General features: G+C 38.1%; 1 protein-coding gene across 13 annotated transcripts in view; it reads left to right on the top strand.

Annotated features, from left to right (window-relative positions):
• KDM4C (lysine demethylase 4C) overlaps nucleotides 1-27,208 on the top strand; it is a 451,156-nt gene that overhangs the window by 255,199 nt on the left and 168,749 nt on the right. For 12 of the 13 annotated variants that reach the window (XM_063649534.1, XM_063649532.1, XM_054502416.2 and 9 more), the window contains 4 exons: nucleotides 984-1,177; nucleotides 4,263-4,501; nucleotides 6,450-6,772; nucleotides 10,480-10,588. In XM_063649534.1, coding sequence (XP_063505604.1) covers nucleotides 984-1,177; nucleotides 4,263-4,501; nucleotides 6,450-6,772; nucleotides 10,480-10,588 — 865 coding nt within the window. Of the gene's footprint in view, nucleotides 1-983; nucleotides 1,178-2,568; nucleotides 2,830-4,262; nucleotides 4,502-6,449; nucleotides 6,773-10,479; nucleotides 10,589-27,208 lie in introns of those variants that run through there. The other variant, XM_063649540.1, reaches the window with a different exon arrangement.

The raw sequence follows: 27,208 nt of genomic DNA, 5'->3' as shown, positions 1-27,208 counted from the left end.
TGAATGTAATGGCCATTAGGATGAGAACTCTGTGGTGGGAGTTTGGGTTTGGATATATTAAGACTTTGGAGTTAATTTGCATGGAGGTGATAATTGTATCACCAAGATATCTAAAGTCTTATTGTGTCAAAACTGTTCAGTCAGTCTGTTACCGGGTGTGTTAGGGATTGTCAAGGTCTATCAGTTAAATCTTGGAGATTATTTATGCACCACCATTTGAATGATAACTTCCCTGTTGCATAGTGCTGGCCTAGACCTAATAAAACTTTGTGTGAAGTGTTTATAGAAAACTTGCTTAATAAGATGTGACTGATAACTATGTATTCATGAGAATTAAAGGCATAGTAGATTCAAAATAATTTTTTCTTTGAACTTCTCACCTTTACCCCATGTCTTCATTTTAGTGGATATGTTTGTTGTTGTTGTTGATGGTCTTGGATGTTGTATGTGATGTGATGTAGAAAAGGCTATTCATTTGCTCCTAATTTTGGGTTACCTTATGAGAGTTTGTTAATAACCATAAATATAACAAAATATATCTTAGAGTAAATTTATCTCAACTCACTGGTTAAAGTATTCTAATCACACGTTCATTGGGTTATTTTGTTTGTTGACAACCCAGGTTTTCAGCTTTACAGACCTTTTAGCGCTCAGTTCATTGACACATCATTGTGATGGGCAGATAATCTTTCCATTGCAGGCGTGCTTCCAAATGAGAACTCTTTCCTTTTAGTTTTTCTTGGTACATAGTTCCCTATGAGGTCCACAAACCGTTATAACCACATTATAAATGTGAATATATAGATTCTCATCTCTATTCAGAAGAAATTGGGTTTATCACCCATTGAATGTTTGATAATGTAATGCATTATCCTCCATTATGTAGTGACTAAGTATTCATGGATGGTGTGTTCAAGGACCAACTCTGTGTTACTGTATAGTTAGCGAAACGTTTAACACTCTCCAACCCGGTTGTGTTTCAGTGCACTTGCAGGAAAGACATGGTGAAAATTTCAATGGATATCTTTGTGAGGAAATTTCAGCCAGACAGATATCAGCTTTGGAAACAAGGAAAGGATATATACACCATTGATCACACAAAGCCTACTCCAGCATCCACCCCTGAAGTAAAAGCATGGCTGCAGAGGAGGAGGAAAGTAAGAAAAGCATCCCGGAGGTAATGACCCCTCACCCCACTGACCTGCCTTGCCTGTCGTGTTTTCTCAGTTAAAATGGGTCATTGGATGTGGTGTTCTCAAAGGCAATTTACTTGCTTTTTCTATTTATTCATCATAACTTTTAATACCTTTCTGAAAATGTGAGACAATTATTTTTAATTCTTTGATGTGTAATAAATACAATGTAGGAAGAGATGTATATTTAGTTTGTTTGAGAATATTCCTGAAGTTGCTCTACATGGCAAATAGAACAATATAGAACTTGTTAGACCACTTACATGAATGTGTTTTATGGTTGTATTATTCCTTTCTGTGCATTTCCATATTTTAATCAATAACTTGATTTTCCACTTTTTCATTTTGCCACCATTTTTCTTTTTGGCTTTAGTGGTTATCTTCTTCATTTGTCCAACATCTGAGCTACTACTCTCTTCTGGATGCTTGTATTTTACTACATTTTATGCACTTGGTTTTATTCTTTTGTAAGATGTAAAACACAGCATATAGCATTTCTGTAACATGCTTATCGTTGTGAACTTTATTCTCCATTCCATCTTTGTGGCCAGGATCATTTCAAAAGCCTTTAGATCTGCTGTGGGCATCTTGTTGTTTTAGTGTATTGAATAGGGTGTGTGTTGTGTTGCTCAGGTCCTTAGGCTACCTTTTAAGGCTCTTATGTTTTCCAATTTTATGTTAAATTTTCCTCTTCAATATTACTCATTGTTTTTCTTTCAGATTATAAAAGTAATATTTGTGCATTGGAGGAAATTTGTAAAATAAGGAAAAGAATAATGAAGGAATCCCATATCACTCATAACCTCACTATCCAGAGATAACCAGTATTAACATTTTGTATATATCCTTTACCTATATATTTGTTATATATTTTATAATATTATATATCTTTCCAAAATTGGGGCCATGCTCTATTAACAATCTGGCGATCAGTTTTGAGTGTTTTTTTCATGTAACTGATTGATTTGCTGCAACGTGATTTTTAATGCCTGCATGTATTTAATCCTCTGTAGCTTGTTTCCACTTTTTTGATATTAACTAAGTAACACCATAATTTTACATCTTTGCCCAGACTTATGATGCTTATTTTCTGTCTTTTTTTTTCCCCTGATATTTGTTTTCTGCTTATTTAGAGCGGTAGTGAGTGGAAGAACCTTAGGAACATGGAGTCAAACTTCGGCATTTTATAAGAGGTAGACCTGAGGTGCAGAACTAACTCAGGTGTTGATATTTCACCCTGTAGTTTACCGCAGTGATTGTCAAAGTGTTTGTTAGTAGGTCAGGACCAACATTTTAAAATGAGGTGGTAAAATAGAATAAAAACTATTATAGTGCTTCCTCTGTGGTAAGGGCAAGTATTCACTCATGACATGTGTGAGTATGTGTGTATATAGTGTCACTATCTGAAATGTATAACTCACTGTGGGTTACATTCAAGAAAAGTTTGAGAAATACTAATTTGGACAGTCAGTGTCTTTGATAACTGTGTTAATTCACAGCACTAAAGAAACCAGCGTTGGAAGGAGGCAGTATCCAATCCCGAGTTCAGAATACACACCAGGAGAACATCTTGAGCATTGTTCTTTTATGGATGGAAAACACAATATTTTCATTAGGTGTATGACTTGGTTTCAAGGTATTAACCACAGTGGGCCTTTTGGGTTGATAGAGAACATAGATTTATGACACTTGAACAGATCAAAATGCTTGTCAGTAGGTTCAAATAATCAATGGAACTTGCTCACCTACTTAGCCTGACTATGGGCTTGTTTAATATGCTCAGCCTTGTGGCTTGATATTTAGAGATTATTGATCTCCCTTTGGAAATAGCCCATTTAGGGAAGTCTGATGAAGGGAATGATTCATTGATGTCTTAAGCGCATGTCAGCCTTCTTTTTTTCACATGTACTACACTGTTTATAATGTTGAGATTTTCCCACATCAGCCAATGCATGGATTTGCAACAAAAGCGATGATGGTGATGATCATACTACTACAGTTACTGCCATCAGCAGCAGTGAAAGCTAATTTATATAGGTTATCGCAGGCCACCGTATTCTTTGCCCTCCCTGACTTCCTACAGTGCTTAGTCCTGTGGTGGTTTCTTGTGTGTGTATGTAATACATATGGGTGTGTTTTGGACACTTGCTTTGAGTTGATTTGTAATTGTTCCTAGTTGTTAGGAATGTTTGTTTCATATGTAAAAAGCATATATGCCAAAGCTATCAAGTGACCTGCTGGAAAATACTCAGAGAGGGAGAAGATAAAAATTGTGTTCACTCTGAAAATAGTATGTTGATGTACGATGTTAAATACATAAAATTAGGCTGAATGTGGTGGCTCATGCCTGTTATCTCAGCACTTTGGGAGGCAGTGAGGGAGGATCACTTGAGGCCAGGAGTTCTAGACCACCCGGGACAATATAGTGTCTTTATGAAACACACACACACACACACACACCCCCCCCACCAGTTAGCCTAGTGTCTTTATGAAACACACACACACACACACCAGTTAGCCTAGTGTCTGTTTTAAATCCTTTCGCTATTGATGAATTGGCATTTAATTTGAACTATTTTCATACATACCTGACAATTATACAAAACTCAATGAAAAGTAGTCAGTAATTTACCTTGAAATGTAAAAAATTTACTTTTAGCACTAGCCTAACAGGATATTCTGATTTTTTCATTTATTTTCTTCATTTTCTAAATATTTTATTTATTGAATATTTTATTTGTGTCTCATTTCAACATTTTTTACTTTATTTTTATTTTCAGACTTTTAAAATGTTGCCACAAAATTTTAGGAATGGCCCTTTTTCAAAATAATGTTTAATAATTATTTACAGTTGTGTGAATTTTAAAGTTTTATTGATTGATATGAAAATTGTTTTTAAGATTTTGATTTCAAATTTAATCTTTCGGTTGTGAACATTGACTTGGCATAGTGATTAACAATGTCAGCTTTTTCCTTCTTTAAGCAAGTGAAAATGACATTTATATTGGGATGTGTTTTTCATATCCATTGCAAACATCCCGCTCTGACCACTGCTTCTCTTGTTGACAGCTTCCAGTGTGCTAGGTCTACCTCTAAAAGGCCTAAGGCTGATGAGGAAGAGGAAGTGTCAGCTGAAGTCGATGGGGCAGAGGTCCCTAACCCCGACTCAGGCACAGATGACCTCAAGGTCAGTGAAAAGTCAGAAGCAGCAGCGAAGCTGAGGAACACAGAAACACCTTCAGAAGAAGAGTCGTCTGCTAGCAGGATGCAGGTGGATCAGAATTTATCAGATCATATCAAACTCTCAGGTGAGAAGATGGTTGATTAGGTTTCACATATAAGTAGTAGGTGGTTGATGATCAGATGTCTTAAATGGATGTTCACTATGACAAGTATCTGACTAGTCCACATAGCTTAATCAATAATCTACCAAAGTCATGGGTAACTCAACCAATAGTCCCAGGGAATATTATAAAAGTCAGGAGCCTCACTGCTATGTGTAGCAGAATTGTGAGACAAGCAGCCAGCAGTGCCTATTTGGTTTAATAAAAAAGAAGATTCTAAAATGAGTTTTTTGTTTTTAGTGCAACTCAATTTACAATATACGTTTTTGGAAGGCTTCTTTTGAATTCACATGAGTAGAGAAAACCAATTATAGATAATTCTTTGTAGATTCTTAGCTTTCGACTTAATTTTAAGAAGAAAATAAAGATCAAGGTTTTAAGAACAACAGTAATAAAACGTCAGCCTAGTGAAATGACATGTATAGTCCTCTTGCTTCTCTTCTGTACTAAAGCCATTGTCTGAAAATCTCAGCTACTTTGCCTTTTCTCCGTTTGGTAGCATATTTTTCTGAAACTGCTTTAGTGATTTGCCTGTTTCATATTTGTTGGAGTTTTTGTCTTGTAATAAGCTAATTCCTGTGTTCCTCTCATACTTCTCATCCTGTAAATCCTTCCTCATGGGATTCCCCCCTCAGCCAGAATGCGACTCCCTCCGCTGCTTCCTCCTCACTCATGGCACCATAGCTGTTGCCTGGATGACTGCAGCAATTGCTTCCTTCTTTTTCAGGAGTGTCAGCTGTAGTCACCCCCGCTAGTCAGTTCTCCAGGTGGCCATTAGAGTGATCCTTTAAAAGAAAAAAAGCTTAGGTCTTGTCACTACCTTCTTCTTAGTATTATTCCACCTATAATAAAATAAAAAGTCTTCACATAGTCCTAAACTGGTCCTCAGCTGCTTCTCCAGCCTCATTGCCTTTGCTCTTGAAATAGCTGTGTGGGTAGAGTTTAAACCACAGAACTTTTAAAAAATGAGTTCATGTTTTAGTGGAGAGCTAGGCAAATAACCACATAATTACAATCCAATGTGGTAAGTAGCATTATAGAGATTGCATAGAATGTTGCTGGTTTACCAAGGAAGGACTTCAAACACACAAGAGCTGGATAGCCAAGGTTTCTTGGCAAAGGTGATATCTAAATTGAGTTATGATGAATGGATACAAGATAGCAAGGTAGAGAAGGTAGGGAAGGGAATAACAACAAATGCAGAATAGAGAGTCAGGCAATACATATGGATATTTCATTATAGTCCCTTTTTTTAAAATTTTTTTATTCTGTTTTTTGAGACAGAGTGTCTCTCTGTCGCCTAGGCTGGAGTGCCTTGGCACAATCATAGCTCACTGCAACCCCTGCCTCCCAGGTTCGAGCGATTTTCTTGCCTCAGCCTCCTGAGTAGCTTGGACTAAAGATGTGCACCACTATGCCTAACTAATTTTTGTATTTTTAGTAGAGCTGGGGTTTCGCCATGTTGGCCAGGCTGATATTGAACTTCTGGCCTCAAGTGATCCACCTGCCTTGGCCTCGCAAAGTGCTGGGATTACACACATGAGCCACCGTGCCTGGCCCCTCATCATGCTTTCTCTTACACTATGTTTAATTAGCCAGTTTATGAATTGCTGGATGGTTTTGCCTAAGGGCCCTGAATTTCATTAGTTCTGTCACTACATGGTTCTTTGCACATTGATCTCCAGATTTTGAGCCCTGGCATAATACTTTAGTAGAAGAACTGGGTTGTTCAGTATCAGAGCTAGTATGTGATGGGTACAAATGAGGTTTGTTTTGTGTGTGTGCATGTATGTGCGTGTGCATGCGTGTGTATGTGTGTGTAAGATATAGAATCAGTTGGGAATAGTTTACCAATTCTACTTAGTAGTAATACAGTGCATGATTTATTAACAGTCTTCTGTTTTATCCTCAGGAAACAGCTGCTTAAGTACATCTGTAACAGAAGACATAAAAACTGAGGATGACAAAGCTTATGCATATAGATGTGTACCTTCTATATCCAGTGAGGCTGATGATTCCATTCCATTGTCTAGTGGCTATGAGAAGCCCGAGAAATCAGACCCATCCGAGCTTTCATGGCCAAAGTCACCTGAGTCATGCTCATCAGTGGCAGAGAGTAATGGTGTGTTAACAGAGGGAGAAGAGAGTGATGTGGAGAGCCATGGGAATGGCCTTGAACCTGGGGAAATCCCAGCGGTCCCCAGTGGAGAGAGAAATGGCTTCAAAGTCCCCAGTGTATGTGGCAATATCCATTTTTTACCATATTCATTATATGGTGAGAGCACATTTTGAAAACAACATGCTGTGCACTGAAATCCTCCTTTAGGGCACAGATAAGTAACATTTTACATTTATGAGTCTTAATCATATTCATTCAATAACTGGGAGGTAAGCCTTCTGTGAGCTGTGGCTCACATAGTGATAATTTAGCACATGGAGCTTATGGCCACGTGTCGATGCTTGATTTTCTTTTTTTTGTTCAAAAATTAACCTCTTTATTTTGAGGTAATTGTAGACTCATATGCAGTTGTGGGAAATAGTGCACAGTGATTCTTTGTACCCTTTACTCAGTTTCTCCCAATGCTACCATCTTAGAAAACTATAGTACAAAGTCACAATCATATTGACATTGATAAGGTAAAGATTACAGAATTGTTCTGTCACCTGCAGAAGAATTCACCTGCTGGGCACTGATCACTTCCAGCCAATAGTTAATACCTCCTGGTCCCAGCCTTCCCGCAGCTTCTATTTCAGTATCAGGACTCACCTGGTCATGCTTTCTTCTTACTCTTTCCTCATGGACCCTGAATCTCAGGACCAAGATGACCTTTCTTGTCCTGCCCCCTCCTCGAAAGAGGCCCTTTGCCTCTGAGAAAAGACTCCTCTATATTATTTAGCTTCCCATTGTGACTTTTTGGAAAATTGTACAATATTGTCCTTGTGCAGTATTAATATTCCATATTCAGTAGAAACTGTCCATGTAGCCATAAGAGTGGATCAGGAGAGCTAGGACTGTCTGTAGCGATTGTCAGAATTCAGTACTTTTTTTGATGTATCCAACCTGATTAGGGAATTCAGGTGGATCAGGAAGGAGTAATTGTTTGAGCTGATAAGTTGCGCTGGCTGCAGAACAGACACTGCTCCTGCTCATTTCAACTCAAAATAGATCTTTGTGTCCCTGAGTAGGAGCAAGGAGCAAGGGAGGTTGTATAAGGACAGCAGCTTTGAATACCTTGCTTCTCATCAGTCCTAAAATGTTAATTAAAATATACTTTTCTGATTTGACCCAATAGTGTTTATCTTTTTATGTAGAATTGTATATCTCATTGAATTATAAACCCATCAAAAATATGAAAGATAAAAAAAATATGGTCTGGTTTCTTTGAAAAGGTGCCTAAGAGTAGTTTGAAAATAGCATTGACATACTAATAAGCAAAATTTACAACTTTGGCCAAATGTGGTGGCTCATTTCTGTAATCTCTGCACTTTGAGAGACTGTGGTGGGAGGATCGCCTTGAGCCCAGAGGTTCGAGATGAGCCTGGACAACATGGTCACACCCTGTGTCTACCAAAAAAATAAAAAAAAAATTTAGTAGTGTGTGCCTGTGGTCCTAGCTACTAGGGAGGCTAAGGTAGGAGGATCACTCGAGCTCAGGCATTCAAGGCTGCAGTGAGCTGTGATCCCACCACTGCACTCTAGCCTGGGTGACAGAGTGAGAGACCCTGTCTCTTAAAAAAAAAGAAAGGAAAAAAAATTTACAACTTAATTTCATGAATGGATTAAATGTAGCCAAGCAGATATTCTTTGGACAGGTGAATGAGTCAAATGCCTGCTTTAGTTATATTTAGTGACATTCTTTAAAGTAGAATGGAGCTGAAAGTAATTCTCAGATTTCTTTGCTCTCAAGGAAGGTGATTATAGATCTAGTGCTGTTTACCTTCATCTTTATCATTTCCCCAAGTAAAGACTGACAGCAGAGAAACCAACATTGCTATTGAAGGCAGAGAGGCTTGGCTTGCCTGTAAGAACAGCTGCATGACATCCTTTTCTTACACCATGGTGTTGGATAACTCCTAGATGTAATACAGCCCCACTTAATTTTTGTGTAGTTTTGGTCAGTGTTTTTTAGTATTCAGTGTAATGCTATGTGTATGCTGATAGCTGCTGGCATTAGCTCATCTACTCAATAAGTATTATGTTATTTTTTAAACTCATCCATCCATCCATCCATCCATCCATCTTTGGCTCAAAGCTGTACCTGGAACACACTGAGTATGTTCTCACTTTATGTGCTATTCTTGCTCCCCCAGATGCTCCTCCCTCAGATAATCATATGTATGCACTCAAAGTTCCCCTCAAGTATCACTGTATCAGAAAGGCCTTCTCTGATTACCCTATAAAATTGCCCCCTCCCTATCACTTTCTATTCCTTTGTCCTTTATTTTCCTTCGTTGCATATTTACCGAGTAGTATCTGATAAATACAACTTATTCATTTATTGTGTATTCCCTTACCCCTCTATAATCTACACTTCTTGAGAGCAGAAACCTGATGTAATTTATCCTGCTATAGCTCCAGCTATGACAACGGTATGATGCATAGTAGTGTGTTGATATGTCTTCTTGGCTGAGTTATAATTTCCCATATTGTTTTTTAGCTATTATAAACATAGCTATATTGCATTTGTCATTCTTTTCTTATTCCTAGCTTTGATTAAATGTTGTCTTACACATTTTCTTAGAATCATGTGTTGGAGTCAGAGGCCAGAGTAGTTTCCCTATATTGGCCACTGCTTCTTCAGCTTACCGGAAAGAAGACTAAGATTGTTTTCTTTCATAGTCAACTCTTGATGTAAGCCCGCTGGGTTCAAACTCTCTCTGATATCCTCTTTCCCCTCCCCCTGCCTTTAAAAATTTTGCGTTGTGCAAGCAAGAGAGCTTAAAAGGTGGGTCCTAGCTGGAAGGTGTAAGGATACACATGACTTTCTACCTGGGAAAGAAATATATAGTCTGTAAATCCCAGGACCAAAAATCATTGATAAAATTTAAGTGGTTTTAACATGGCATTAATGTATCATTAAAAAAAGAGAATACTTTTGGTTTCTTGTTTGATTGTTATTTATGTGATCTAGAAGTGGTGATTCATTTCTGAATGGAGAGAAGTGTACAGCCTCAACTTTGCAGTATTGTCTTCTCTGTGAGGATAGAAAATAAAATTCCTTGCTAAATGTTAACATGGGAACATCTCAGAGGTGACCAAGAGCCACAGTCCTGTATTTTTATGAGAATGCAATCTTAGATTTACTTATTTATTTTTGGCAACAGGGTCTTGCCCTGTAACCCAGGCTGTCGTGCAGTGGCCTGATCTTGGCTCATTGCAGCTTCCACCTTCTGGGCTCAAGGGATCCTCCCACCTTAGCCTCCTGAGGAGCTGGGACCACAGGCATATGCCATTATACCTGGCTAATTTTTTTTTTTTTTTTAATTATTGACACGGAGTCTCCCTATGTTGCCCAGGCTAGTCTCAAGCTCCTGGGCTCAAGGGATCCCTTCACCTTGGCCTCCCAAAATGCTGAGATTACAGGCATGAGCCACTGTGCCTGGCCTATAATCCTAAATTTAGATTAGTTGTAAGAACTTTAGAAAACTTGTTAACTGCTGAGCTTATTGCAGGTTTAATAAGCCTACCCTGCCCTACAGCTTGTATTTTCATAAAAAGTGGAAGAAGAATTAATTGACCTCTGGGTAAAATTACTAATAGAATTGATTCCTATTTCTTTTGACCTTAAGTTTAAATTTCTTAAAGGACTAGTTCCCCAAGAGGTAAACAACCACAAGATTTCTTCAACATTAAGTTATAAATAATTGTGAACCATAGGGTTTTTTTTTTGTAGTTTGTTTTTGATAATGGTATTTCTCCACCATTTTTGTTCTATAACTAGATAACAGAGGGAGAGAACAAAACCTCTAAGAGTTGGCGCCATCCACTTAGCAGGCCTCCAGCAAGATCCCCGATGACTCTTGTGAAGCAGCAGGCGCCGAGTGATGAAGGTGAGATGGTGACCCTTTTTAGGATTTTTTTTTTTTTTTTGGTGTGTAAAACAAACTATTGTAAAAAAATTGCTGAATAGAAAAAAAAATTCAACAAGTAGCAAATACATACTATTAGGAGATCATACATAATAAATAATTTACAGGTAAAAGAAATTTGGAACTTAGAGGTAAAGACTTACTTCATATAAGCTAGCCTTATTACTGGTAAAAGTCTTCCAGTTTTATGTCTTGGGGTAAAATCAGTCAGCCTTGACATGTTTTAGGGTTCTACAGAAGAAGCTGAGTTGAGACTCATTTCTCTAAAGATGTTAGATTTTAGAGTTAACATGCTGTAGGTTTCTTTACATTGTCTTTACTTTTAACTTCAACGCTTTACATTAATTTAACCACCTTCAGTAAAAGTCTGTGTGCCATATCTTTTTCCATATCCTTTTGTAACTGGTGTGGGGTGAAACATCCTTTTTCCTTCACTAGATTGCTGTGATGCAGCTGGATGTAACGCAGTTTCATTTAGAATCATTTACCATTCCTAGATGTAAATTTATCTTTTTCCCCCTTTTGTTCTTTTTTTAAGACAGGGTCTTGCTCTGTTATTCATGCTGGAGTACAGTGGAGGGTGATCACGGCTCACTGCAGCCTCAACCTCCCAGGCCTAAGTGATCATCCTACCTCAGCCTCCCAAGCATCTGGGACCACAGGCATGCACCATCACGCTTGGTTAATTTTTTTAAAAAAAAAATTTTTATAGAGATGGGTTTTGCTATTGCCCAGGCTAGTCTTGAACTCCTGGGCTCAAGCAATTCTCCTGCCTCAGCCCCGCAAAATGCTGAGATTATAAGCATTAACCACTGAATGCCTGGTTACCCTTCTTACCTTTCTTTTATAAAAAAGAAATTTTTGTTGCCTCAAATTAAAAATCAGATCCCTGACTAGTAAGTGTCTTGTATATGTCTCTTAGCATCATGAAGGCCTTATTTTTTCTGTGTCTAGAAGATTAATTCAGGCAGGTTTTCTGTTAAGAGTCCTTCTCTGAAGTATTCTCCAGTTTTACTTATGGAAATTATTAACTAAGGTCATGTGTCTGTGAGAATGCAGTTAAGTGAGTAACAAGAAGCTCAAGTTTCTTGTTTAAATAAATTTATCAGAGTAGGTAGATATCTTTCACAGTTTTTTTCCCCCCTTTCACTCACTTTTCACTTATGTCCCATGTTTAGTTAGAAAACAAGATCATGGCTGGGCATAGTGGCTGACACCTGTAGTCCCAGCTGCTTGGGAAGCAGAGGTGGGAGGATTGCTTGAGCTCGGGAATTTAAGACCAGCCTGGGCAACTTGGGGAGACCTTGTATCATAAAAAAGTAAAAATATCATGAATGTAGGGATTAGGGATCATAGTAGTTTCTATAAAACCAATCCAGGGTTAAATTCTGACTCAAGTAATAGAAGTAATGAAACATATTTGCGTTTATTTCCATATATCATAATGTTGAGTTTTTTTTTTTTTTTTTGCTACTTTATTATACCCAGTACAAACCATTTTCCCTTTAGTGTTAAGACAATTATATGACAATTCTGTGTAAAGTAATTAATACTTAATGTACAATACTCATGATTGTAATTTCCCTTTCCCATGGTAGACTCTCTTCAGTATAACTTTTGTGAAGGGAATAGGCTATGCTAAGGCTGTACCAACACATAGAGAAGGCTGCTCCAACACGTAGAGAAGGCTGCTTTCTCCTGCGTCCTTATTTGCCTAGGAAGTTTATTTTGATGTGGGCCATCATAAATTGGCCCAGAGTTTCTTTTTGGAAAGCAGTTCTGATTTCAGTTTGTATAGCTTGCAAAATTTATAAATGGATTGGTTTGATGAAGTCGTCTCAAGGGTTTGAGGTTAAATATTTTGTAGAAACGATGATTGTAGCTTTTGCAACAGTCTTTCTTTCCTTTCTAATATGTTAAGGACCCCTGGTGACCTCTAGGGATTTTTCAGAATTGATTAGAAAAATCAGAGAAGTTTTGTGATGGCTTAAGGTTTTTACAAGCTTTCAAACTGACAACAGAGAATATTCTGTTGCCTGAAGTAAATTATTTACATGATTGGGAACTTGAATGTTACCTTAGCCATTTGCCTCTGTGTCTATGTTGTTTGCAAAGTTGAAAGTGAATAAACATTATCATTGTTAGATTGTGATGTGCAGTGAGTTTTTTACTCACTGGGAGCATACAATTCCAAATCCAACTTCTTTGGGGGGATTTTCTGTCCTAACTATTCTGCTCCTTTTGCACTCCTCATATGTAGGAGCATAACTACATTAGAGCATAGGAGAATTGCATCTTTAAACAATAATCAGTGTCTTCTATTGGTGAACGAGCATTTCTCTATTGAAGCTGGAAAGTTTCTCCCTAACAGAAAGGCTGCACAGGGGAAAGTGACTTGGTCCAGGACCTCTGGGAGCTGCTATGACACTGGGAGCTGAGAGATGAGCCACTTGTACGTTGCTGTTCTCTTTAGGACAGTGCAGTGGCTCTTTGATACTCAAATAACCTGAAACACCATAGATCGTTCTGACTGGTGGCACATCCTGTAATTACAGGATCAGGAAGGACTTCGTGACTCTTAGCCTGTTATTTTCCGGGAAAAGATTTTCCATGTTGAATAGCAAAACATGAAAGTTGGTGGTGGTGGAGAAGAGGGGGCTATGTAATAAAAGAATAATGATTAGAATGTATCTTTACATAAAAATTAACATCTAACTTATTCTTTTTTGGTGAAAAATAATGTTAAATATATACTACATGTTTATATTTTATAATTTAAATGAAAATACTAAACTTCCTCTTTTTCTCTTTTAACTGAAATGTTTTTCAGTTGCATGTTTTTCTAAGGTTAGGCAGCTGGATAAGGTGACTGAAACTTCAATTAAAATTCTTTTTATTGCCCAGTTGTTTAAAAATTATACAAATATGTTGAAACCTAGACTGATAAGCAAAGCTGTTTGGGTTGTTTTATTCTCGAAGCATCCAGGATATGTACATATTCTTCTGTTGCCATTTGTTGATATTATTGCCATATTCCTGCTCTTTCCTGAGTTCACTGTCCATAGGGAACGAGGATGTGTATGAAGTACATGGGTGAACTATGCATGCTCTGGTGCACCCATGCACTTAGGGGAGAGGGCAACGCTCTCTCTCTGGCCATGGAACATACTAGAAGTGATGAACCTACTGGAGGGCGGCCAGCTTAGAAATCTGTGACAGTATTTCTTTCTTTGTTTTTGGTTGGTGAGGATGCCTGCTCAGAAGCTCTCATGTTTCCTAGAATTGTAAAATGCTTCAGTACAGGTTAAATGCTCAATTTCTTTTTGTGGCTTTGAAACCAGTTGTCATTCAATGCTACTTGCTCTCTCTAGCTTCATTTCCCTTAACTTTCCTACATGAGTCTTCCTTTCTGTTTAGACCATCATTCCCCTACCTTTTTAGCACCAGGCACGGGTTTTGTAGAAGACAGTTATTCCATGGATAGGGGCAGGGGCATAGGGGTGGGGATGGTTTTGGGATAAAGCTGCTCCACCTCAGATCATCAGGCATTAGATTATCATAGGGAGTGTGCAACCTAGATCCCTTACATGGTTGGTTCACAATAGGTTTTGTGTTCCTATGAGAGTATAATGCCACTGCTGATCTCATAGGAGGTGGAGCTTAGGCCTCTGCTCACCCCTTGCTGTGCGGCCTGTTTACTGACAGGCCACGGACTGGTACTGGTCTATGGCCTGGGAGTTGGGGACCCCTGATTTAGACAACTTCTCCTTACCCTCCCCCTGCTGCTTTTGCTTCCATGCGTTTGCCCAGGCTGTTACATTATGTGTGGCACTCTTTTCCGTCTTGGAATGTTTCAATCCCTTGTCACCACTCACCTCTCCTCTTCCACCTCTACCGCCCATAGACTCCATATGTGCTTGGTTCTCTTGCACCATGATCACCTTATACTGTGGTTTGTTATTTGTCTGTCCATGTATCTGTCTCCCTACTCTCATTCCTCTCCTTTGCTTCCCCTATCATGCTTTTGGTAGTGAACATTTCACTGCAATCATGGTAGCTTAAATCACTTATGGATTCAAGACCGGGAATGCCCTGGATAAGGCAATCAGTAATCCTTGAAATCAGCCATTAAAAAGCTAAATACCTCAACGTGTTACATACTGTCATATTAAAAGAAAAATGTAAATCCTTGTCCAGGAAAGAGTCTCTCTATATATGTGTATAGAAAAACATGTTGTTTTAATTACCTGTAGAAATGTGATAAAGTATATATTTAATGTGTCAGCTCTTTCAGTTTTGTATCTTGACAGAATTGAAAATCTCTCTACCACTGTGCCAACTTCTAGAATTACCTCAAAGTTAAAATGCAGCTGACCCATTGTAGATGTGGCTGGTGCCTTGGAGTTTGAGGGCTTTTGGAGCTGTGACATCACGTTGGGTCAGTAAGTGACTCCTTCTTGAGGACTAGCTTATTTAGGCTATGATGGTTGTACAGGCTATGGTGGTCCTGAGAGTGGTTTTTTTTCCCACCCACGGCAAAGGAATGATGCATACTGTTGTCTTCAGCACATTAATTAGAGAATGGGTTTTTTTCCTAGGATTTTTTTTTTGGATTGCTGAGAAAGGAGTGTCGTGTGAGGAAGAAAACAAGAAAGATCAAGACTAAGTCAGTTCAGTAGAAGTCACTAGTGAACTTAAATTTCCTGATCTTTGCAGTTTGTATTTCTGTTGCTTTATAAAACTATTCTTTGAAACGTAAATGTGTGTACATACACCTGTATGGACACACACACACACACACACACACACACACACACACATGCAGTGTGATATTTCCACACAGAGAATAGTTGCCATGGAGATGAAAGCCTACGTTGAATAAGTTAAATATCTCATAAAAGGGAATTGTTCAAGGGAAGCATGGTCATGCTGTAGCAATTCACTGAAACATTATGCAGCTGTATAGAATGTTTTCAAAGTATCATCTTTAGCACTCTTGGGATAATGCCACCAATATAAGGTTAAGTGGTAAAATACAGTTCAGCTAGGTTTGTTTACATTGGAAATATTTTGAGGCAAGTAATTATCTTTTGATGGTTTCAGAAAGTACTTACACCTTTGCAGGTTTTAAATTTTTTTTTTTTTTGAGACGGCGTCTCGCACTGTCGCCCAGGCTGGAGTGCAGTGGTGCAATCTCAGCTCACTGCAAGTTCTGCCTCCCGGCTTCACACCATTCTCCTGCCTCAGCCTCCCAAGTAGCTGGGACTACAGGCACCTGCCACCACGCCCGGCTAATTTTTTGTATTTTTGGTAGAGACGGGATTTCACTGTGTTAGCCAGGATGGTCTCGATCTGACCCTGTGATCTGCCCACCTCGGCCTCCCAAAGTGCTGGGATTACAGGCTTGAGTCACCGTGCCCGGCCCTGCAGGTTTGAAATTTTAAAAATATATTTAGGGGGTACAAGTCCAGATTTATTACATGGATATACTGCATAGTGGTGAAGTCTGGACTTCAGTCTAACCATCACCTGAATAGTGTACATTGTACCCATGAGGTAATTAATTTCTCATCCCTCACCAGCTTTGGTCTCTGTTGCCTTGCTGCCCATTTTGATGTCATTCACACTCACAAATGTTTTAAGCCATGGCAAGCTTCTTCTCACGAGCATTCTCATCAGCAGCACTTTAATCGTGCTGACGCCAACTCCAGAACTTCCCTTGAGGTGACATTGGGCTAATCCTGCATTGACATCAGTATCTGAACATGTGCTTTATCACACCTCTGTCCCCTTTCTCCTGGCCTCATAGTGCATTGTTTGTTCTTTGAAGCTTTCATCCTGCACGTGTGTGCATTTGTTTCCCAACATTTCTTATTTTACTACATTGTTTTCAATTAAAAATGGAAAAATTGTTCTCAATAAAAAATTTCCAGCTTTTCCTACTGTTACTTCTAGTCTGCTCACTGCTTTTGTGCTTGTTGTGCATCCAATCCCCTTGGTTAAGAGATGAGGTTAATGATGTTTCTAACGCAATTGTAAACTAAGGACAAGCCGTGCTAGTGTACAGAGGACTTCGTGAACATGGCATTTGCTGACACAGTGATACTCCTCTGCTCAGCGATTCCCACCATGTGCTAGTGGTGAGTATAGCTAACATACTTGTGCTGACAGTGAAGTTTTGTTGGAGTCTGTGAAAGTTAACTGGAAATTTATAAGAAAATTGCAAGACTGTTATTAGGTGATTTTAATTTTATTTTTTATGCTGATAATGTTTCATATTTTCTGTGACAAACATTTCTTTTATATTTGGCCAAACAAGTGTTTTTTACAGAGTGTCAATATGATGGAGTGGGTTACCTGATAATACCCTAGGTATAAAACAACTAGAAATAATGGATAATATAAAATAAACAACTTTTATACTTGCATAGAGAGGCAAAAATAGCACAAAGGATAATATCTCTCCATGCCTACAAATCAGGGTCAGTCGGCTCCAGCACTCTGCTGTGTGATGCCTCGGTGCCTGCGTTTACAAAGTAGTGATGGTAGCAGCACCTGCCACATGGAGGAATTGTTTTGAGGGTTAAAAAAGTGTTTGGCACATAATGACTTTTGTTGTTGCTGTTGTAAGGAGGGGGAGAAAGTGACAGCCGATTGGTAAGGGAGAGCCAAGTTGTGGCCGTTTAGGAGAAATTTGCCAGGACCAGAATGGGTGCAGAGCGATCAGAACTAGGACACTAAAGGACCCCTCAGACATGCAGAGCTGGAGTCTTAAAAGCCTACACCTTTACTTAAGTGCACACTTGAGAAAAAGAAAAAGTGGAAAACAAAATCAAGAAACAAACAAAAACAAGAGAGCTTGCTTGCCTGAAACTTAGGCTTGGATGGTGAAGGGCAATATGATAGAAGAGAAAGTTATTCTAAGAATTCCTACCCATGTGGTCAAGTTTATACCTCTTCTTCTAAGTGAGAAATTTAAAATGAAACTTAGGCTGGCGATTAATGCCTCTAGGGCATCTGGCACAAGCAGTTGCAAAATCTTTGAACACCCACTGAGTAAAAGTCTGGTTGAGTAACAGTCAATAGATCTGGAGTATTGACTTTGTGCTTATATGTTTTTTGACTTTGGGTAAGTCCTCTCTCTGGCCTCTTTCCTCCTGTGTAAAATGTGAGGCTTGGTCATGAATGATAAGTGTTCCTAACCTGTAAGTTCATGTATGGATTTTGGGCATTTTGAATCCCCTGAAATAGCATGTGGTGACAGATTGAAGGCTGCTTTTCCAAAGAGCTGATTGCCATTAATCTAAAGTTTTACTTATAACTCTTCAACTATAATTTTATGTTTTCTAGAATAATTAACACAGAAAGTTGGAAAGATGCAGATAACCAAGTGTACTGTGTTTAGTCAAGTGCAGAGGCAGCCTCATCTGTTAATACAAGTTTGGATATTGGCAATATTCAGATTAAAGCCCTGGTTTTGGGTCTGATTTTCTCTAATCTGAATTTTCCAAATAACTCTTCATCAGTCATCACTTCAGCAAGTGCACTACTGTAATGAGCTGTTAAGCATCTTTTTGAAATTAAAGACAGCTTACACCCTGATCCCTATCTCTGTAATGTCTGCATGCCTTGAGGATTAGATTAAGAGTGTATTTCAGGCAATGTTACAGTAATTTATTTCTTGGGAAGTCTATATATATATATAATATTTTATTCAATAATGGATTGAATATTTAAATATAGAGACGGAAGAGGTGGAATTGGAGATCTTTCTTGGTGTTTAACCATCATTTAACCCATCTAACCCAGGTTTTCTGTTGTTTTGAAGAATAAAATTTATACATTTATTCACTTTTAAGTAAGTGAAATCTCAGGAAGTCCCGTTTGACTAAATTTGATTACTTCCGTAAATGATTTTCTCTAGTTCACATTTCTTTTATTAGAACAATTGTTTATAGGCTGGGTTTGGTGGCTCATGCCTGTAATCCCAGCACTTTGGGAGGCCGAGGCAGGCGGATCACCTGAGGTCAGGAGTTTGAGACCAGACTGGCCAACATCGCAAAACCCCGTCTCTACTAAAAATACAAAAATTAGCTGAGTGCGGTGGCGCACACCTGTAATCCCAGCTACTTGAGAGGCTGAGGCAAGAGAATCGCTGGAACCTGGGAGGTGGAGGCTGCAGTGAGCTGAGATCATGCTATTGCACTCCAGCCTGGGCAACAGAGCAGGACTCTGGTTCCAAAAAACAAACAAACCAACAAACAAATAAACAACAACAAAAAAACAATTGTTTATAAGCAATTGAATACTAAACTCGTCCTATGTGTGTTTTCCCAGGACTAGAACTGCTCACTGATTGCACTTCATTCTAGGTTGTTTTTTTTTCTGGCATTGCCTGGGATTTCCTGTGGTATTTTCTGAGTACTTCACCCCGTGTCTTGTAGTCATTGTCCTGCTGGTACTTTTACTACACAAGCTGGCTCTTAGACACTTTGCAATTGTTCTTCAAACAAAAGGACATTACTTAGAAGTGGAATTTAGAAATAGAACTAGAAATCAAAGAGTTAGAATTTAGAATTGGCTGTTGCCCTTTACCTTTTGTAGATAGGTGTTTGGGGAAAATTATGCCCTCCTGCTGCTGGCAAGCTGTTACTCTCTCTGTTTTAACTGTATTGATGTAGATTTGCCAGTCTTAATTTTGTGTCTCTTATTTTAAGGATTTATTAAGTGAATATGTTGACCAAATATAATGACGATGTCTTTTTGATTCAGAAATTACAATTTTTTTAAGTATTAAATATAAATGTTATTTTAAATATTAAAAACAATCTTTTGTTTTCCAGATGCTACTGGGTACATGACTGTCTGCTTTAGGGTAGGCAGGCTGCTACTTGGCTTAGTGAATAGGTACATCTCCTATTGAAAGTCTTTCCCCTCTGTAAAAAGTTCTTTTCCCTGCCAGTTTTGAAAAATAAATGCTGTTTGATGGCTGCTGCATGTCATGCTCCAAATGTTATTAATTTTTACATAATGATCTCTTTGTTCCATCAATTCTTTTTAGCTTGAGATATTACTATACTTTCATAATAAGCACATTTATAGTTCTGTCTGTTTAAGCAATAAAACAGCAAATTCAGCAGATTACTAAGTAGATTGGCTTGGAATGTTTGTTGATAGGTCACAGCCAGTGTTTTCCTGCGTTATGTGGACACAAAACATTAGATGTTGTTGGCACTCAGATAAAATGGATATTTTATCTAGTGCTTAGGTTTGTAATAATAATTTGGTGTTCTCAGTTTAGCTTGATTTCTGCCAGTAAATTCCACTGGAAGTCCCAGTGGCATTGATTTTTACTGTAGTATGGTGAATAAAAATCAAAACCACCTCACCTTTATTATGCTAGTGGCTTGGTCAGGTTTTGATTAAATTAGAGACAAAAATGCTGGCTTTATAATTTATGTGCTGCTGTTGCTTTCTGTATTTCTTACGTTCAATTTTGAAACTTTTCTAAACAATGATTAGCATGAAATCTTATGATCAGGTTTCTGAATGTGCTAAAAGCATGGAGATTGTAAGATGATAATAGAGAGTTTGATTCTTTTGAGTTCATGTATGCCTTGTTATTTTTTTAAAATTAACTTATAAATAAATTCAACCATAACCTTGTTACTCTTAAAGTCTTGTAGAAAACTACCCAGGAACAGATTTTGATAGCACAGTTTCATGGTGCATTCAATTCTTTAGAAAAATAATGATTGTATTAGGTTGTAATATATATGAAATTGTCAATATTTGAAATTTTTTTTACTCTATGAAAACTGCAATTTCATACAACTCAAGTGTGTTACTTTACATTTTTTTCAACCTGAACACAGTTTCTTTTTCTTGGAGACAGAATGTCTTAGCCTTATAGACCACTGAATTAGCACATATTTTGGTACAGTTTTTTTTTTCATTGTTATTTTCACCTTTTCTTTGGTTGTAAAATTAGCTCTGAAGATGGAGAATCAGCATGGAAAGTTTATGTATATTTTAAATTTTAATATTGTGGTGACTTTATGTCTTCATATTCTTTGTTTTGCCACTGGCCAATGAAAACTTAGTCCTGGCTGGCAACATTCTGCAGGTTGGCATTTGTGCACGTTGGTCATGGAGTTTAAGTAACATGTCCAAGACTTCCAGCTAGTGAATGGTTAGAAGGTGGCTCTCTTTATCAGCATTTTAATTTTCATAGAGTTGTTTTAGTCCTTTTCCCTTTTGGAGGTGTTAGGTTCCCAGGCTTCAGAGAAATGGTGAGATGAGTATATTTTTATACCTATCAAGTGAACCTATACATTCTGGACTGATATTCCATTGTTTTAGTGTTTATGTTCTTTGTTTTGTTTTACAGAGATTTTTGTTGTGCTTTAAAAAGTAGAAACTTAAGGAGAAATGATTGGCTATGATATGTATATGTGTTTGAGTATTACATAAATATTTCCATAGTTGTTGATAACGTCTTTTCTTGAGGAGTAAACTTGATAATGCCTTCAAGTGAGTGAGCCATGGATCTGGGTTAAGAATCTTCTTGGGGACCCCCAGGAGAAGATTGAATCTTTCATGAAGTAGAGCTGACAGGACTATGTAATGTATTTTGAAGGGAAATGAGAGGAAGAGTATGTATAGCCTTGTTCTCTCCTTACTTCTGTATGCTCCCCTGAATAGTCCATGTCTTTATCTTCCTTAGTTGGTGTGATGGCCGCCCTACTTGAAGTTCTCTCCTTAGCAGCTGTTTTGTGTGATCTGCCACGTGATAACTCCTATTAGTTGTTGGGTCAAAATATCTATGATTCCTGCTATCATTTACATAGATGACCAAAGCTGACATTTTTTTTTTTTTTTTTTTTTTTTTGGTATGGGGAGCTTCTTTTTCATGTAGATTACATCATGCTAGTGCTAATAGTTTCTTGCTTGGAGATCTTGTTTTGCCATTTTTTGACTTTGTATTGTATATGCTGTTAATGAAATAGCTTATGAATCTGGAGGTTTTTACCATGGGTAGTTTTTGTTCATTTGTTTGTTTGTTTGTTTGAGACAGAGTCTTACTCTGTTGCCCACACTAGTGTGCAGTGGCACAATCTTGGCTCACTGCAGTCTCCGCCTCCTGGGTTCAAGTGATTCTGCTGCCTTAGCCTCCCGAGTATCTAGGACTACAGGCACGTACCACCACACCCGGCTAGTTTTTCTGTTTTTAGTAGAGACAGGGTTTCTCCATGTTGGCCAGGCTGGTCTCGAACTCCTGGCCTCAAGTGATCCTCCTGCCTCGGCCTCCCAAAGTGTTGGGATTACAGGCGTGAGCCACCGCACTTGCCTCCCATGGGTAGTTTTGAACTCCATAAAGGGAAAGGGCTGTTGCTTTTAATTTCTTATTTCCAGAATCTGTTATATTACCTAGCATATGGTGAATTTCATATGCTTAGTACCTATCTTTGTTTTTTAATTGTAAATTGACAATTTATAATTGTATAAATTTATGGGGTACAAAATGGTGTTACGTTTTATTAGTACAATGTGGGATAAGTTAGTTGACTTATGTGTCACCTTAAATACATAACATTTTGTGGTGAGAACATGAGAATTTTACTCTGTTAGCAATTTTAAAATGTATAATACTATTATTTCTCTTCAGATCATGTGGCTCTTTCTCCTTTTTTGCCTATCTTTGATTTGACGCTCAGAATATGTTCCTTCTGGTGCCATGTTGACAGCTAAGTTTCCCAAAGATATGCCAGCTTTCTTTGGGAGTTTTCTTCTTCTCATTCCTACCATAATGTGAGAATTGACTGAGCTGGTTTCCTCCTGTTTGTTGTATACATTACTAGTAACCATTACTTATAATTCTTTTAGATGATGCTAGCATCATTTTTACTGGTAAGGCAATCGAAGCTCATAGACATGAATTCATTTGCCCTAGATCACAAAGCTAGTAAGTGGTAGATAACAGGTTTTAAATACTGTCTGTTCAGTTCCAAAGTTTACACTCTACACTCTTGTGTTTTAGATGGACTATTGCTATGACTGCCAGGCTGGAGTGCAGTGGCACGATCTCGGCTCACTGCAGCCTCCATCTCCCAGGTTTAAATGATTCTCCTGTCTCAGCCTCCCGAGTAACTGGGACTACAGGCGCCTGCCACCATTCTGGGCTAATGTTTGTATTGTATTTTTGGTAGAGACTGGATTTCACCATGTTTGTCAGGCTGGTCTCGAACTCCTGACCTCAAGTGATCCACCTGCCTCGCCCTCCCAAAGTGCCAGGATTACAGGCGTGAGCCACTGTGCCCAGCCTACTTTTTCAACACTAACAACCTCCCAAAATAGCTAGAATACTGGTAAAAGAAGTTGAAATGGACACATATAAATGTCTGATTATAGCCAGATACCTTTGTTAATAGTGTAGATAAACTTCCCAGCATTCCTTGTTTTTGTTCATGCGTGTTATAAAATGTATATAAAATATGAGCTAATGTTCTTTAAGAAACTTAAGCCACACTGGTAGTGCCATAGTTCCTGGTGAAACCTGTCTCCTCAGAGGTAGCATAATTATCATGGGTTTTTTTTTTTTTTTTGGTAATAGGAATTTTGAAGTTGTGTTCTTTGGAATGTTTCTCTTATTTAAAGTGTATATAGAGTCATTTGGAATGTATCCTTTTGAAATACTTTCATATCAGTGTTATTGAGAGGTGATACATAAAGAACAAAACTATATACATCCATTTAATTTCTTAAGTGCTTTAGACTTTAAACTGTAGAATTCTCTGCTATCCATTATTACATTAGCATCTTGGGGGAACTATAATGCAGAATTTGATTTTTTCTCAATGTCACCACTTCTTAGTAAAATCATACCTAAAGTCCTATAATTTTTTTCTCTTTTGTACTTTTGAACACAGCTTTATAAACATTTGAAGGTCAGCATTTCAAAAAAAATCACTTTAATATAGTTTCATACATTATTCAGTACAGAAATTATAAAGTTCCCAAGTTTGAATCTTTGCCTTTTTGAGTATCTCACTTCTGCACTTATCCCACCCCACTACACCCCCCATTCCCTGCAGGATGTTTGAAACCATATATAAATGCGTCCCAGGACTGAGATTTTGCTCAAGTACCTGAAACTTAACAGATGCTGCTGTGCTCTTCATAGTAGAGAATGGTGCTGTACCAGCCAAAACACCTCACTGGAGCATCACCCCAAGCAGCAGAATGAGTGCGATGACTGGCAAAGGGAAATTATACTGTAGTGGAGTTGATAGCTTTTCTCATCTGCTGAGTTCCATCCACAAGTCTTGGCAGCAGCCCTTTCACAAATGGCCTGAATAATTTTCCTTAGGGACATCACTTACATGTAACAAAATTTGTTCAAAGATACTGTCCTGAGTGAGTGAATGAATCTGGCAAAAATCTGTTCTTAAGGCAAGGTTTCCCCCAGTTCATAGTTCTCACCTAATATTATTTTGACAGCAGTTTTTAAAAAACTTATGACATGTTTTTATAACTATGAAAACTTAAAAAGCCTCTTTATTTCAGACATTTAACTTTTTTAATAGAATTGGCAATATTCCCTATACACGGTTTTGTGTTCCCATTTTTATTGATTATAATATTATATTCAACTAATATGTTGTGTAATGTATATATTCATACTGTATATTTCATTAATCCTCAAAAGCATTTCTTCTAATGCATGCATTATATAGCTATGCCATAATTTATTTGCATATTTTAAAAAAGATTCTTTTAGATACTTTTGTAAAGGACATTATTTCTTTATTACCATCAATTATATTCAGTGATGTTTTTGAGTGAGTGGGCGAATAAAGGCTTTTATTTTCCCTACAAGGCTAAACCGTTTGATGGAAATACTTATATATAGGAGATAACTTGGTGTCTGTCTAGATTGGCTCTGTTCTAATCTGTGTTGTCATCTTAAAAGGTTAGTATTTACAGCATACATTTTCAGAAATTTTCTGGATGGCTGCTGCGGGGTTCTGTCCTGCAGACCCTGGCCCAATGACTGATGAGTAAAGTACACTGACACACAGATAGTCTGCTCTGCCAGTTCTACTGAGTGTCCGGGCCACGTAGTCACAGCCATGGCCCCGACCAGCCAGCGAGACTCAACGTTTATTCAGTAAAGATTAATTGACAAAGGCTTGAGTCAACACCACTAGAAGGTAGTTGACATTGTGGGCTTCCTGAGTAGAAAGCAATTAAGCACCCATGGTAGACCAAAGGTTAGCATTAAGACCACATGAGTAGGCCGGGCACAGTGGCTCATGCCTGTAATCCCAGCACTTTGGGAGGCCGAGGTGGGGAGATCATCTGAGGTCAGGAGTTCAAGGCCAGCCTGGCTAACATGGTGAAACCCCATCTCTACTAAAAATACAAAATTAGCTGGGTGTGGTGGTGCATGCCTGTAATCCCAGCACTTTGGGAGGCCGAGGTGGGGAGATCATCCGAGGTCAGGAGTTCAAGGCCAGCCTGGCTAACATGGTGAAACCCCATCTCTACTAAAAATACAAAATTAGCCGGGTGTGGTGGTGCATGCCTGTAATCCCAGCTACTCGGGAGGCTGAGGCAGGAGAATCACTTGAACCCAGGAGGCGGAGGTGTCAGTGAGTCGAGATCAAGCCATTGCACTCCAGCCTGGGCAACAAGAGTGAAACTCTGTTTCAAAAAAAAAAAAAGACCACATGAGTAAACAAGTGAGTTAGATAAACACCCCACATTCCTTTGTTTCTACTCTAATTTATTTAAATAAAGGTAAGGGGACTAGGCTGCCTTCAGCCAGGTTTATTACCGAAGTTATGCAAACTCTCAAGGCTTCCAAGAGGGTTTGTGGCTATTATAACTAAAATTTTCCCCACCAGCCTGACTGAACCCCCACAGACCTTTGCAGAGATTATGTTGAAGGCCTAGAGGGGAAGGATCATCATGTACTGAAGTACTAGGTTGCGCATACCAGCAAATAGCAGCTTTATGGCTATCTCATATAACTTGTTGGAAAACCCTGACATTTAACTAATCTTGTACTCATTTTACAGATTGAGAAATAGGTTTAGAATCATCACCCAACCAAGACCGTATAGACTGCATGAATGAAGCATTATTTTAATTTATTCTGATAGGTTGGAGCAGAGCTCTACAATTAAAGCCATGCTTATCTTAGAATAACTTGGTGTCACTTGGACTAATGTTTTCAAATATATATTTTCTAGTGTGACTTTTTACTTTATGTAAAAGTCGTTTACACTTTTGTATGAAAAGTAATACAAATTAATGTGTATAAAAAGCAACGAAAAATAAATAATCATTAAAATAAATAATGTATGTTTACACTGTTGCTAACAACATCTCAGTGTGACCCTCACCTTGGAAAGTTTTATTAATCTGCAGGAATACTGCAAATTAGTGTAAGTAGAAAACTTTTGGAGATTCTCTGAATGTCTTAAGATACTCAAAGTGAATTTCAGCAAGCCTGACTTTCTTATTAGAACCAGAAAGTTTTTAGGATTTCCTGTGCTTCAAATTAATGGGGCCTCCCCTTCTCATAACATGTCCTGTGGGATTGAGTCTCTTCCAGGCAGACCTCTCTGACTGTTGGGGAATCATTGCTTGAGCATCAGAGGTGATACTGATTGTCTATTTAATGATCATGACAAGACAGAAATCTAGCTATCCCTTTGAGGTGTTTGAAAAACAGAATTGTTTATGGTCCTGAGGAGTGGGCGGTGTGATTTGAATGGCAAGCAGGGAGAATAGCTTTGGAGATGCATTTAAGACACCTTGGAAAGGCTGAGAAGGGAGGGTTGTAAGCAGGCTGTGAATGGCTAATTACTGTGATTTTACCTATAGGTAATTGTAGAAGCAGAAGTTGTGGTCCGTTTCTTAATACCCAGCTGGCACACATATAAATCAGATATTTTTGTTTTAACTCATATTTCTTTTTGAGAACTATTCTTAGGCCCTGCTTGCATAGCTATTTCTACTACCTTTGTCCTCGAGTTTTTAATTCTGCCAGAAATATTCAGAGTAAGAGGTGATGATTGGTTTCCTGGGTCTAAGTGAGAATGAATAGTTTTAATACTACTATAAAAAAAATTTCAGTCTGTTGTGTATATGATCCAGGAGTTTCATCTATAGGCAAGTTCGTTTATAAAATGAAACAATTTATAAAATAAATTTTTATTTTTATTGACATGGTGATTAAAAAATTTGAAAACAGCTATTGAAGGTATTGTTGGCAAGGTGGCAATATTTTCGACAGGTTTCTTCAGTACATTTATCCAAGTTAGTATCTAGTTTTCCCATTTCCACCTCACAGTAGTGTTTGTTTAGGGGCTAGCCCTCTTACATAGGATGGCCCTTTTAGCCACTGCTTATGTTTCCTTATTTAGGACAAAGTTCCTCATACCTTGGTGCCTGTATACTGGGCTTCTGTAAATTTAGAAAGGCTTACATAGATTTGAGGAACTGCTTTGTATTTAGGCTCGTGGTTTTCTTGACTGCATGTTACTTGCTACAAGGAATGACAATGTTTTT

Source organism: Pongo pygmaeus, chromosome 13, assembly GCF_028885625.2.
Source record: "Pongo pygmaeus isolate AG05252 chromosome 13, NHGRI_mPonPyg2-v2.0_pri, whole genome shotgun sequence".
NCBI classification, from domain to species: Eukaryota; Metazoa; Chordata; class Mammalia; order Primates; family Hominidae; genus Pongo; species Pongo pygmaeus.
This window is presented reverse-complemented; position numbering and strand designations above follow the sequence as displayed.